Raw genomic sequence first — 12596 nt, 5'->3', positions numbered from 1 at the left:
TTTGAGTTCATTTTCATGGCAGTCGAACGTTAGATCTACTCACGAATATGAGAAAGGTTCGGTGAAGTATTGCAGGCTTCTCGACGAAAGTTAAACATAGAGGAATGAAACAGTGGCATCGAAGGATAATGAAATAAGTATTTTGAGACTGAGCTGTTTCTCAATGAAATGCTGATCAAGCAGAATGCCGCCAAACACATAAATTAAAGACGGCTGGATACACACGAAGAACTCTAGACCGTGGCTGAAGGTAGATGAGGATTCCTGCAAGGCTCTCTGCAAGATGGTCGTTCCACCCTCACCGCAGAAATCTCTGTCGGGAAACGTCATCAGTCTCCAATCTTCATTCCGCCAACTCCATCAAAGAGTTTATAGTATTAGAAAAGTTAAAATATGAGCACATTTGAAGCATATAGTATTATATACAAGTAGCTTTTAAAAAACGGTTATTTTTGGCCTAAATGCCCGGCGTATGTTGAAGAAATAGCTAAAATATTTCAGTGAAATGCATAAACAGACGTATATTAGTAAGCTTTGAAGGTTATTTAAAATGTAAGGCCTTAAGCTATAACTCGTTTATCACATAAATACGACACTATGAAAAGAGATGCACACACTGAGTTCCTGGGTGTAACTGTGCTTGAATAGTGTAACATGTGATCCCCTTCGTACAGTGTTACAGTGCCTGCATTTCGGTGTTTCCTAGCATTGTGGATCACGTTTACACAGGGTGGGGACGTGTGAGGAGCAAATGCTATGTGATAGACAATGGTCTGAGGTGGATTGTTGGTTAGGTTGGTGTCATGTGATGTGGTGCCACTTCGACTTGTGCTCCGTTTGGCCACTCCTTCAGCATGAGCAATAGATATGCACTTACACAGTACTTTTTAAAGTTCTGATACAAAGTACTTTTTAAAGCAGATACACAACCGATAATATACAAGTTTCAAATACTTATTCTTATATATCCTCTCATAAACCTAAAATGATATACGCTTTGGCCTTCACCCAATGCTTATATCTCTAAGTCTTGCCTGAAGGATAGCGGTGCGGCCTTCCCGAAGGCTGATCCGCCGGCGAAAGAGGCCTTCCGGTAGAATGGACACGTTAATATAGATTTAATAATTATCTTTGGGAAATTCATACGTGTTTTCTTAAATAAAACTAATGCTCTGTACTCCATTTTTTGCATTATTGTGTGGTAATTATTTCCATTACCTTTCTTAGAAAAAAAATTGCTTCTCGTTAAAGTGAAACCTTTATTATTTTTGTCCCCCTTAGAATTCCCGTTCTCTGTGTAATCACGCTGAACACAGAAAACGTGCCGTAGTAGTGGCAACGCTGGGACTAACCTGAGAACGAGAAGGCCTGTCAGGTCAGGTAGAGTAAGCTCTCAGCTGGCCTTTCATCGCACGTACAAACACGCACACATGTATATATGTATATATATATGTGTGTGTATATATATATGTATGTATGTAAGTATATATGTGTATATATGTGGGGGGGAGGGGTTGTACATATTCATATACACATTTATAAAGACATGCATATAGACAAATATATATAAATACTTACGTATATGGATAACGCACACGCAAGCGCGCATACACATATTTGTGTGTGTGCGTGTTTGTCTGAGTGTGTATGAGCGCACGCGCACCAATCTGCCTTTTCCCATGCCCGCCGCGATGCCCTTTCTCTTCAAGGACAAGGTGATTAGGTTATTTTCACCAGATACTTCTTATCCCTTGTTGTCTCGTCTCTTGTTTTCACTTAACTAACAAGGGAATTTATGAACATCGAAAGTTACTGGATTGTTTGATAACAAACAATTATTTCGTATCATAATATCACGGTTACTATGGCAACAACATCGAGAGGCTGCCACACCTTTATTTTTTAAACATTTTATATTTTAATACGGGCTTAACCACTGAGACTCAAGATTTTATCACATAAAACTATGAACCTGTAATACAACCCCGTTTTATTAAATAAGTACATTATCCATCCAGTATATTACTTTTTATTGTCTTTTAATATTAATCACTGCTACAGGGGGCGAAGGTCATTCGGAAACACGTACGTGTCTCCTAAGTCAGATACAGTGTCTGACCGAGTTAGTGTCACATTCGAGGTTGTGTGCGACAACTGATAACAGTAACAGCTGCAGTTCACTTGTAGCTGTGACTTGAAACAGGTAAGGATCAAGCAAATAGGTATTGTGATAGTTGAGTGAACGATATAATGGGATAGTATCGTAGGCTTGTACTAATGGTGGTAGTCAATGCTGTTGTGTTTCTTTCTCCTAACCAAGGCATAGGTTCGAAAGAATATAAAATTACTATAATTTGTAAGATTCTCCGTTTTATACCCAAATACTTTCTAGGCTGGGCAGATAACCCTTGTTCGCCAAACTTTTGTGTCCGTAACCTCAAATAATAACAATGCTTCGACCCAACCACGAATTTTCTTTCCGTTATATGTATATATATGTTTTAACTTCACTAACTTTATAATTTCGTGATTCTGATAAGATTTGAATAACATCGATGTCGAGAGGTATATAAGAAAGCATTTGGTATTAAAGTTATGCCAATTATATCTACGATGCGTTATTTGAAAGGACATGTTTATTTTACTAACAAAAACAATGACAAACTCAATCTCGATTTATCATTGTGGAACATAATTATGGTTATTTTTATCATCATTATTGTTGTTATTATTGCTTTGTTGCTGTTAATTTTAACCATCGTTATCGCTACTGTTGCTGTTATGACTTTATAATAATAATAATAATAATATTTATTATTATAATGGTAATATCGTTAAAAGTAGTAGAAGTGATAGTATTATTAATATTATCATCATCAATAAAGAATGATTTTCAAACAAATTAAGAAAGAAATTTATCTATAAACAGAAATTAAGACAGAAAATGATCTACAAACAGAAGTTAAGAAACAAGAAAAATGTACAAAGAGGAAAACCTTAAAACTTTAACGCAATTTTCTATATTTACAGAAGTCGGGGCTGTCTGACGTCACCCCTTACGCTGACGTCACACTCGTGCAAACGTCACACTTCTGACGTCATTCCTTTACACTGACGTCACGCCTTACAACAATGACATCACAAGGGATAGTCCCCATCGTAGATTTGGGGCAATTAAGTAAGTAATAAAAAAGTCATGTCTGGTTCATGGGTTTTTGATACTTATCTCCACGATCAAAAGTTTCATGATAAAGTGATTGGTTTATGTATATTTTGGTCTGTTCTGTCTATTTATATTAGATCAGTATTTTCATAACGATAATTATCTTTTTTCATAACCTCAGGATTGCTTTATGATTATGAGCATCGTATAGACACAGAACTTAGAATTTAATTAATTTTCCAACAGACCCAAATTCTAATACAGATCACATTTTACGAATCTTTAAATTTTATGCTAGATTCTTTCCCTAATCAGAATTGCCACTAAAATGTCTTACTCCATAGGCAACCCACCCATAAAATTTCATCACAATCCTTTTGTGACCTTTTTCGTAAACTTACGGACAAGCCAAAGATGTTTAAACGCTAGATAATATCTAACTTTCTAACAAATCACATAATTTTTTTCATTTGCTTACCATTCAAATACAAACTAGAATTAAAAGATAAGAATATGAATAACTAGAATGCATCAATAAGTAAATAAACAAACTAACGAAAGAAAATCATCATAAACGTGACCCAACAAAGCATTACCATCGCCAGCTCGAAATCACATAAACAAGTAACATAGTTATTACCTCAAACCGTGCGAATGCGATGATGGAGCCTAGACTTCAGATTAAAAGAATTCTGTAACTTGTTTACTAACCATAATAACGTCTAGACTAGAGTTAAATTTTACAAATCTATCAATTGTATTACAAGTTTGCACAAATTCTTACATTATGATATACAGCCACTCATTAATTACGAACTGCAATCAACGCCGAAGCCATAGCTCTATCGTCGCAATCGTAACATTCGCGGTAATAATGGCGACCCAGATTCCTTACTCGGGACTAGCGTGAAGATCTTATGTTGGGAGTTAAAAAAAACAACACACGTAGAGTAATATAGAATAATAACAGCAACAGTATTGATAATGATGATAATTTTTAAAAATATTCTTTCAACGGCTTTTTGCTCTTCGTTCGCAGGCTTGGCTCACGCGTCCGAACCAAGCCGTGACGAGTGGCTTCGCGTAGGGAAGTCCGTCGCCGAAGCCTTCCAGAACATCGGCTTTGTTTACCTCAAGAACCACGGCGTTCCCGAAACCCAGGTGAGGTTTGGTGTGTCGGGAGGTTGAGGTTGTAAGTAGGGAAGGGGAGGTTGTCAGTAGGTGATGCTTAGGTTAAGGAATGAGGTTTTAAGTGTCTCTGTAGGTTTGGTTTCGTTAGTGAGGTGTAAATTTTAGGGGGTGGGGTGGGGGAGGGGGGAGTGATGTGTGAGTAGGTGGGGTTTCGTTGTCATTAAGGTTGAGGTTTTAAGTTTTAAGTAGGGGAGGTTGGGTTTATCGATAGTCGAGGCTGAGAAGATAGAAAGTGAGGTTTAATCGCCGGTAAGTGAGGTTTCGTTATCGAGGTTTAGTCTTCATTGGGTGAGTTTGAGATATAAGGAGGTGGGGTTTAGTTTTCGGGTTGGTAGGGTTTAATTATCGGTTGATGAGGTTGAGATTTCAGTAGATGAAGTTTTGTTGTCAGTCTGTGAGGGTTGGTTGGTATTAGGCCAGGCTTAATGTTCGATAAATGGGGTTCATTTTTCAATAGAAGAGGTTTAGTTGTCGATCGGTGAGGTTTAGTTGTCGATCGGTGAGGTTTAGTTGTCGATCGGTGAGGTTTAGTTGTCGATCGGTGAGGTTTAGTTGTCGATCGGTGAGGTTTAGTTGTCGATCGGTGAGGTTTAGTTGTCGGTCGGTGAGGTTTAGTTGTCGATCGGTGAGGGTTAGTTGTCGATCGGTGAGGTTTAGTTGTCGATTGGTGAGGTTTAGTTGTCGATTGGTGAGGGTTAGTTGTCGATCGGTGAGGTTTAGTTGTCGATCGGTGAGGTTTAGTTGTCGATCGGTGAGGTTTAGTTGTCGATCGGTGAGGTTTAGTTGTCGATCGGTGAGGTTTAGTTGTCGATCGGTGAGATTTAGTTGTCGATCGGTGAGATTTAGTTGTCGTTCGGTGAGGTTTAGTTGTCGATCGGTGAGATTTAGTTGTCGTTCGGTGAGGTTTAGTTGTCGATCGGTGAGGTTAAGTTGTCGATCGGTGAGGTTTAGTTGTCGATCGGTGAGATTTAGTTGTCGATCGGTGAGATTTAGTTGTCGTTCGGTGAGGTTTAGTTGTCGATCGGTGAGGTTTAGTTGTCGATCGGTGAGGTTTAGTTGTCGATCGGTGTGGTTTAGTTGTCGTTCGGTGAGGTTTAGTTGTCGATCGGTGAGGTTTAGTTGTCGATCGGTGAGGTTTAGTTGTCGATCGGTGAGGTTTAGTTGTCGATCGGTGAGGTTTAGTTGTCGATCGGTGAGGTTTAGTTGTCGATTGGTGAGGTTTAGTTGTCGATTGGTGAGGCTTAGTTGTCGATCGGTGAGGTTTAGTTGTCGATCGGTGAGGTTTAGTTGTCGATCGGTGAGGTTTAGTTGTCGATTGGTGAGGTTTAGTTGTCGATTGGTGAGGTTTAGTTGTCGATTGGTGAGGTTTAGTTGTCGATCGGTGAGGTTTAGTTGTCGATCGGTGAGGTTTAGTTGTCGATCGGTGAGGTTTAGTTGTCGATCGGTGAGGTTTAGTTGTCGATCGGTGAGGTTTAGTTGTCGATCGGTGAGGTTTAGTTGTCGATTGGTGAGGTTTAGTTGTCGACCGGTGAGGTTTAGTTGTCGATCGGTGAGGTTTAGTTGTCAATCGGTGAGGTTTAGTTGTCGACCGGTGAGGTTTAGTTGTCGACCGGTGAGGTTTAGTTGTCGATCGGTGACGTTTAGTTGTCGATCGGTGTGGTTTAGTTGTCGATTGGTGAGGTTTAGTTGTCGACCGGTGAGGTTTAGTTGTCGATTGGTGAGGTTTAGTTGTCGATCGGTGAGGTTTAGTTGTCGATTGGTGAGGTTTAGTTGTCGATCGGTGAGGGTTAAGTTGTCGATTGATGAGGTTTAGTTGTCGATCGGTGAGGTTTAGTTGTCGATTGGTGAGGTTTAGTTGTCGACCGGTGAGGTTTAGTTGTCGACCGGTGAAGTTTAGTTGTCGATCGGTGAGGTTTAGTTGTCGATCGGTGAGGTTTAGTTGTCGATCGGTGAGGTTTAGTTGTCGATTGGTGAGGTTTAGTTGTCGATTGGTGAGGTTTAGTTGTCGATTGGTGAGGTTTAGTTGTCGATCGGTGAGGTTTAGTTGTCGATCGGTGAGGTTTAGTTGTCGATCGGTGAGGTTTAGTTGTCGATCGGTGAGGTTTAGTTGTCGATCGGTGAGGTTTAGTTGTCGATCGGTGAGGTTTAGTTGTCGATCGGTGAGGTTTAGTTGTCGATCGGTGAGGTTTAGTTGTCGATCGGTGAGGATTAGTTGTCGATCGGTGAGGTTTAGTTGTCGATTGGTGAGGTTTAGTTGTCGATCGGTGAGGTTTAGTTGTCGATCGGTGAGGTTTAGTTGTCGATCGGTGAGGTTTAGTTGTCGATCGGTGAGGTTTAGTTGTCGATCGGTGAGGTTTAGTTGTCGATCGGTGAGGTTTAGTTGTCGATCGGTGAGGTTTAGTTGTCGATCGGTGAGGCTTAGTTGTCGATCGGTGAGGTTTAGTTGTCGATCGGTGAGGTTTAGTTGTCGATTGGTGAGGTTTAGTTGTCGATCGGTGAGGTTTAGTTGTCGATCGGTGAGGTTTAGTTGTCGATCGGTGAGGTTTAGTTGTCGATCGGTGAGGTTTAGTTGTCGATCGGTGAGGATTAGTTGCCGATCGGTGAGGTTTAGTTGTCGATCGGTGAGGTTTAGTTGTCGATCGGTGAGGTTTAGTTGTCGATCGGTGAGGTTTAGTTGTCGATCGGTGAGGTTTAGTTGTCGATCGGTGAGGTTTAGTTGTCGATCGGTGAGGTTTAGTTGTCGATCGGTGAGGTTTAGTTGTCGATCGGTGAGGTTTAGTTGTCGATCGGTGAGGTTTAGTTGTCGACCGGTGAGGTTTAGTTGTCGACCGGTGAGGTTTAGTTGCCAGAAGAGAGGTCTGACTGTCATTAGATCGGGTTTTGTTGTCAGATGGTGAAGTTTAGATAGCAATGAGGTTTAGCTGTCAGTTGGAAAGGGTTGACTATCTGCTGATGGGGTTTAATTTCAGGTTTAGTTGACAGTGGGTAAGGGTTAGGTACTAGTAGATAAGGTTTAAATAGTGAGGTTTAGTTGTCAGTCGATGAGGTTTAGTTGGAAATGGGTAAGTTATAATTACTTTGAATAGTAGGTGAGGTTTATTTCAGTAAGGGAAACGTGGATGTTGCTAAGTTAGGTTGAACTGTAAGTTGGGAAAGGTTTCATTGTCAATAAGTGATGCTTAATTCTCAAAATTTGAGGTTTAGATGTCAGCAAGTGTGAATTACTAATTAGTAGATGAGGTAAGATCTGATAAGTAATAGGTAATAGGTAGATCTAATACTCATAGGTAAGGTTTGATTAGGAGAAGGTAATATAATATAACTTTCTGTAGGTTTATAACCGTTTATAGACGATATATTTTGATCTAGTTAACCATCGTAGCTCAAACATATACAAACACCAAAGACGCATTTTTGACGACATATTTCAAGATTTCTCGAAAAAAAATTGAACCAACTTGCTCACATTTGTCTTTTCGCGTCATGGCGAAGCAAACTAGACCAAACCTTAGCTTACTCGCGTTTTATCGTCAGAAATGGACGTTAATGCTCAGTCATGGACAGCTACGTGCCAGTGTATGTCCAGTGTCATGGCAAAAGTGGTAGATAAATGAATCATTTTATTTATATTCACGAATTGTATAAGTTTGGACTATTTTCATTCCAAGCATGTCGCGTACATTTACTTTATATAGCAATAAAGTTTATAAATACCATAAGTTGGAATGAAGATACTTTATACGTTAAGGTTGATGAGGTCAAGAAAAAAATATTAAGAGACCAAGAAAAAGACATTAATAGGTCATTAATATTTTTTGAGAGGCCAAGAGGAAACTATTGAGACCAAAAAAAGACACAAGAGGCCAATGATACTTTTTATGAGGCAAAGAAAAAAAAATGAGGTCAAGAAAAGAAATTGAGAGGTCAAGAAAAAAACACTCCCTCTTTTAGTAGGTCGGAGGTCAGTTCTTATTCATAAAGATTGATGAGGCCAAGAAAAAAATGCCAAGAAAAATCAAATAAATTAGTTACCCCCTCATTTTCTTTTCTTTTTATGTTTTTTTTCTTCTTCAGGTTTCTTCTCTCGTGGCTTCAGGAGGCCGGTTCTTCGACCTCGACCTGAAGACGAAGAACAAGTACCCGAGGAATCCGGAGAAGCAGCAAGGATACGTGGAAGTGGATAGAGAAAAGTAAGAGGGAGAGGGAGGGAGGGATGGAAGGGGACGGAGAGGGAGGAAGGGAGAAAGAGGGAGAGAGGGAGAGGGAGGGATGGAAGGGGGAGAGAGAGGGAGGAAGGGAGAAAGAGGGAGAGAGGGATGGAAGAGGGAGAGGGAGAGGGAGGGAGGGAAGGGGGAGAGGGAGAGGGAGGGAGGGAAGGGGGAGAGAGAGGGTGGGGGAGGGAGAGGGAGGAGAGGGACGGGGGAGAGGGAGAGAGAGGGTGGGAGAGGGGGAGAGAGAGGATGGGAGAGGGAGAGACAGAGACAGAGAGGAAGAGAGAGAGAGAGACACTTTGACTGAGACTTAACATCAACTGAAGTCTAGCGTTAAATCTCTGACCTAAAGCATTCTCAGCAATTATTCCTTACTGAAACCAAAGTCTAATGTGAAATCTTGAACTGGAACCAAAGTCTAAAATGATTTTTTTTATATCCATACAAGTAAAATATGAATCGGAAACCAAAATAAAGTGAAAAACAATAACCGAACTAAAAGTGAACTCTATTCAACCAAAATTCTAAAGTAAAACCTCGAAATGTCTCAATCCGGGATCTAAAGCGACATCTCTCAACAGATTTGACCCCGCGAACTTCAAGCACGAACTGAGGGAGGCGTATGATATTAAACGCAGCGACGGCGAGTTCCCGGATGGAGAAGTCCCCGCCCTCCGCCGAGATGCCGATGCGTTCATTAACACCTGCAAGGCCTTGTCGCTGCGGATCCTGAAGGCCATGGCGCTGGGAATAGGTCGGGATTGGGGTTGTGTTGTTTCGTTTCTTTTTATTGATTTTTAAATCTTTTTCTTTCACTTGGAGCATCTCTGCTTTTCTCTCTCTTTCTCACCCTCCCTCTTTCCCCCTTTCTCTCTCTTTCCTCCTTTCTCTCTCTCTCTCTTTCTCCCTCTCTCTCTCTCTTTTTTCTCCCTCTCTCCCTCCCCCCTTCACCCTCTTCCCCACCCTGCCTCTGTCAGTCTCCCTACCTCTTCCTCCCCTCTCTCGTTTTCTTTCTCCCTTTCCCCTCCGCTCTCTCTCGTTTTCTTTCTTTCTTTCCTTCTCTCTCTCTTTGTTTCTTTCTTTCCTGCAATATTTTGCAACATCTCTACAAGCATATATGTAATTCCACCTTAAATCTGACTCAAGTGATTTACTTCCCTCTTTTAAACCATAAATCCAACATCTACAACACGCGCGCAGACCTGGACGAGTCGTTCTTCGTGGACACGCACCAGGAGATCTGCTCGGACAACAACGCCTCCTGCATGCGCCTGCTACACTACCCGCCCGTGCCTGAGGACGTCCCAGCTGAGGCCATCCGCTGCGGAGCCCACACGGACTACGGGACTATAACACTTCTTTTCCAGGATGATATTGGGGGACTGCAGGTAATTTTTCTTTCAGGGGGCAGTGTTGAAAGATTAGTAGAGGGTATTTTAGGATAAATGATAGTTTTGGATGTAGCTAAGGAAGGGGGAAAAGAGAGGGTGCTGGGTTTTTGTTTTGCTGCTTATGTCGAAACATATTTCGGCTATTATCTAGCTACATTGGTAATTAGTTCATTTTGGGTATTTTATGTCAGAAAGTATATGTATATATTTTTTTAAATGTGTAGTATTTATTACCAACGATAAATTATTTTAAAAAATGTTTAGGTTCGCGATCGCCAGAATCAGTGGGTCAATGCCGACCCAGTCCCCGGCGCCATACTCGTTAACGTGGGAGATATCCTTCAATTCTGGACTACAGACAAATTCATTGCCACTGTAAGTAAATTGAAATAAATAAATAAATACAAAAAACAATGCAAAACCCACTCTAGTTCCAATTACATTTCGAAAAAAATAGACACCCGGTCAGAGAGAGAAAAAATAACTTTTCTCTTTTTCCCTCCCTTTCTCTCTGGCAAAGGAACACCGAGTGTTGATCCCAAAGGAAGAGAAACGCATGAAGGCATCGCGGCGTTCCGTGGTGTTCTTCGTTCACCCAGACGACCCTGTTCTCATCAAGCCCCTGGACACTTCCTCCACGTATCCCATAGTCACAGCGAGAGAACATGTCCTGAGGAGGTTTAAGGAGACTTACACATATTGAGTTTGTTTACATTTCGGATGCGTGTTTCTCTGTGGCGTTTCCTCTTATGTTCTACGGTTCTTTTTCCTTGCTTTCGCTTAACCTCTCAACTGTTGTATTACCAAGTTTATTGATGTGTTTATGAGTGCTTTCTTTTTTGAAGTCGCGCATACACGTACACGTTTGATGCACAGTCGCGGACCAAAGCCACGTTCAGAATTAAGTGTTCGAAACGTCTGACAAGAATTTTGACACGGCTGTACATAATTTACTTGCGTTTAGATTTTTTTTTTCTTAAAGATCCAGAGTGAATTCACACCAGCTCGCTATCTAGTTATTTGGGGACCACATATTACAATATGAATTTTCTATTTTCTTGGTGTGTTTTGAATCCGTTGAGTGTTTTTCTCTCTCGTTTGCACTGTATTATGTATTAAAGAAATGTGCCATTTGTAACCTAGACTCATGTTGTGATATGTTGTAATGATAAACGTTCAAGCAGGAGAGCTTTTATTTTTAAAAAGTGCTTATAATCTCTCTCTCTCTCTCTCTCTCTCTCTCTCTCTCTCTCTCTCTCTCTCTCTCTCTCTCTCTCTCTCTCTCTCTCTCTCTCTCTCTCTCTCTCTCTCTCTCTCACTCACTCACTCACTCACACACACACACACACACACACACACACACACACACACACACACACACACACACACACACACACATACATACACACACTCACTCCATTATATTGATATTGTTCGTAATGGGAAAAAACATGAAGGGCATACTTGCCATAGTGATACACCGGTATAGGCAATACTGCTGTTGTGGTTTGAGTAAGATCACCTCGTGTTATATTGCTCTGAATCCATCTGCATGCACTTTGTTACCTTGTTACCTTAAGCTAGGGTCACACTAGTCTTCTCTTCTCTGACCAAGGATACCTAGACAGCCTCGCCGAAGTCTGGCCAGCTACAGCTTTTGGTTGCTCAGCTAACCTGACTTCAGCGACTCTGTCTAAGGATCCGAAGGCAGAGAAGACTAGTGTGACCCTACCTTTATCTGTTATCTATTACTTATATATACACTATTATATGTATTATCCTTTGTTTCATTCCATAATTCTAAATGTCAGTGGACGAACATGCAATCTGCTACTATATATGTTATTTGTAACTTAAATATATATACATTGTTATCTTTATTACCCTTTGTTTATATTCATAATCCCTGATAAACGAACATATGAATCCTCATCGTGAAAATAGCTCACGTAGGTAGTTTAGCCGCACGTGGGTAGTTCAGCACAATGGGATTTAACATAGGACACGAGTGACGCCAGCTGACGCCCTATGTAAATGCAGTAAATAATTTTGGCTTGTACATTGACGGACAAAAGTGATGTCATAAATTGAAGCTTCGAATCGGTCATACCGTATACAAAAGGTGGTATTAAGTGGAGGTTCGACAAGAGTTTGTCCGTGATTATACTTCTTTCATCATGATTAAACTCATTTGCCTCAGTGTTTTAACAGATCTAAATGTAAAGAATATAATTGGGTATTCCATGTTTTTTTTAGTGACTGATCTTAATTTCAAATTGCTATACTTAACAGTGGTGTTCTTGTACCTTTACATAGCACCCAGCTCGAGCTGATGATGTGATTAGCCGTAAGAGACAAGTTAACACATTCATTGTGACTGATCCCTTCTAAACTGTTAAACTGTAGTACATAATAAGCGCACTGGCAAACTGAAAAATAATAATAGCAACAATAGCAACAGCCAGGTTGTCTCTGTAAGAGACAGTCCTGGGTGGACGAGTCGTGTGGGACCTAGGAATTCGTGGCTAAGGCAGGTTGATAAAACCTGTCGAGAAGACCTTCAGATGGGCCGAGTCCCTGCCTGGCGGCTTGTCATGAGTGACCCTCGTAGGTGGAAACAAGGGGTGGATGCGGCTATGC

The 12596-nt window shown here is 40.9% G+C and overlaps 1 protein-coding gene across 1 annotated transcript; it reads left to right on the top strand.

The window, feature by feature from the left end:
* The first annotated feature begins 2067 nt into the window (after positions 1–2067).
* LOC113829506 (uncharacterized) lies at positions 2068–11839 on the top strand. Its single transcript, XM_027382687.2, has 8 exons — positions 2068–2203; positions 3031–3178; positions 4203–4324; positions 8429–8544; positions 9147–9319; positions 9766–9953; positions 10221–10331; positions 10477–11839. The coding sequence occupies exons 2-8, from the start codon at positions 3133–3135 to the stop codon at positions 10657–10659; spliced, it is 939 nt and encodes a 312-aa protein (XP_027238488.1). The 5' UTR covers positions 2068–2203; positions 3031–3132; the 3' UTR covers positions 10660–11839.
* Positions 11840–12596: the final 757 nt, after the last annotated feature.

This window comes from Penaeus vannamei, chromosome 40 (genome assembly GCF_042767895.1).
Source record: "Penaeus vannamei isolate JL-2024 chromosome 40, ASM4276789v1, whole genome shotgun sequence".
Taxonomy (NCBI): Eukaryota; Metazoa; Arthropoda; class Malacostraca; order Decapoda; family Penaeidae; genus Penaeus; species Penaeus vannamei.
This window is presented reverse-complemented; position numbering and strand designations above follow the sequence as displayed.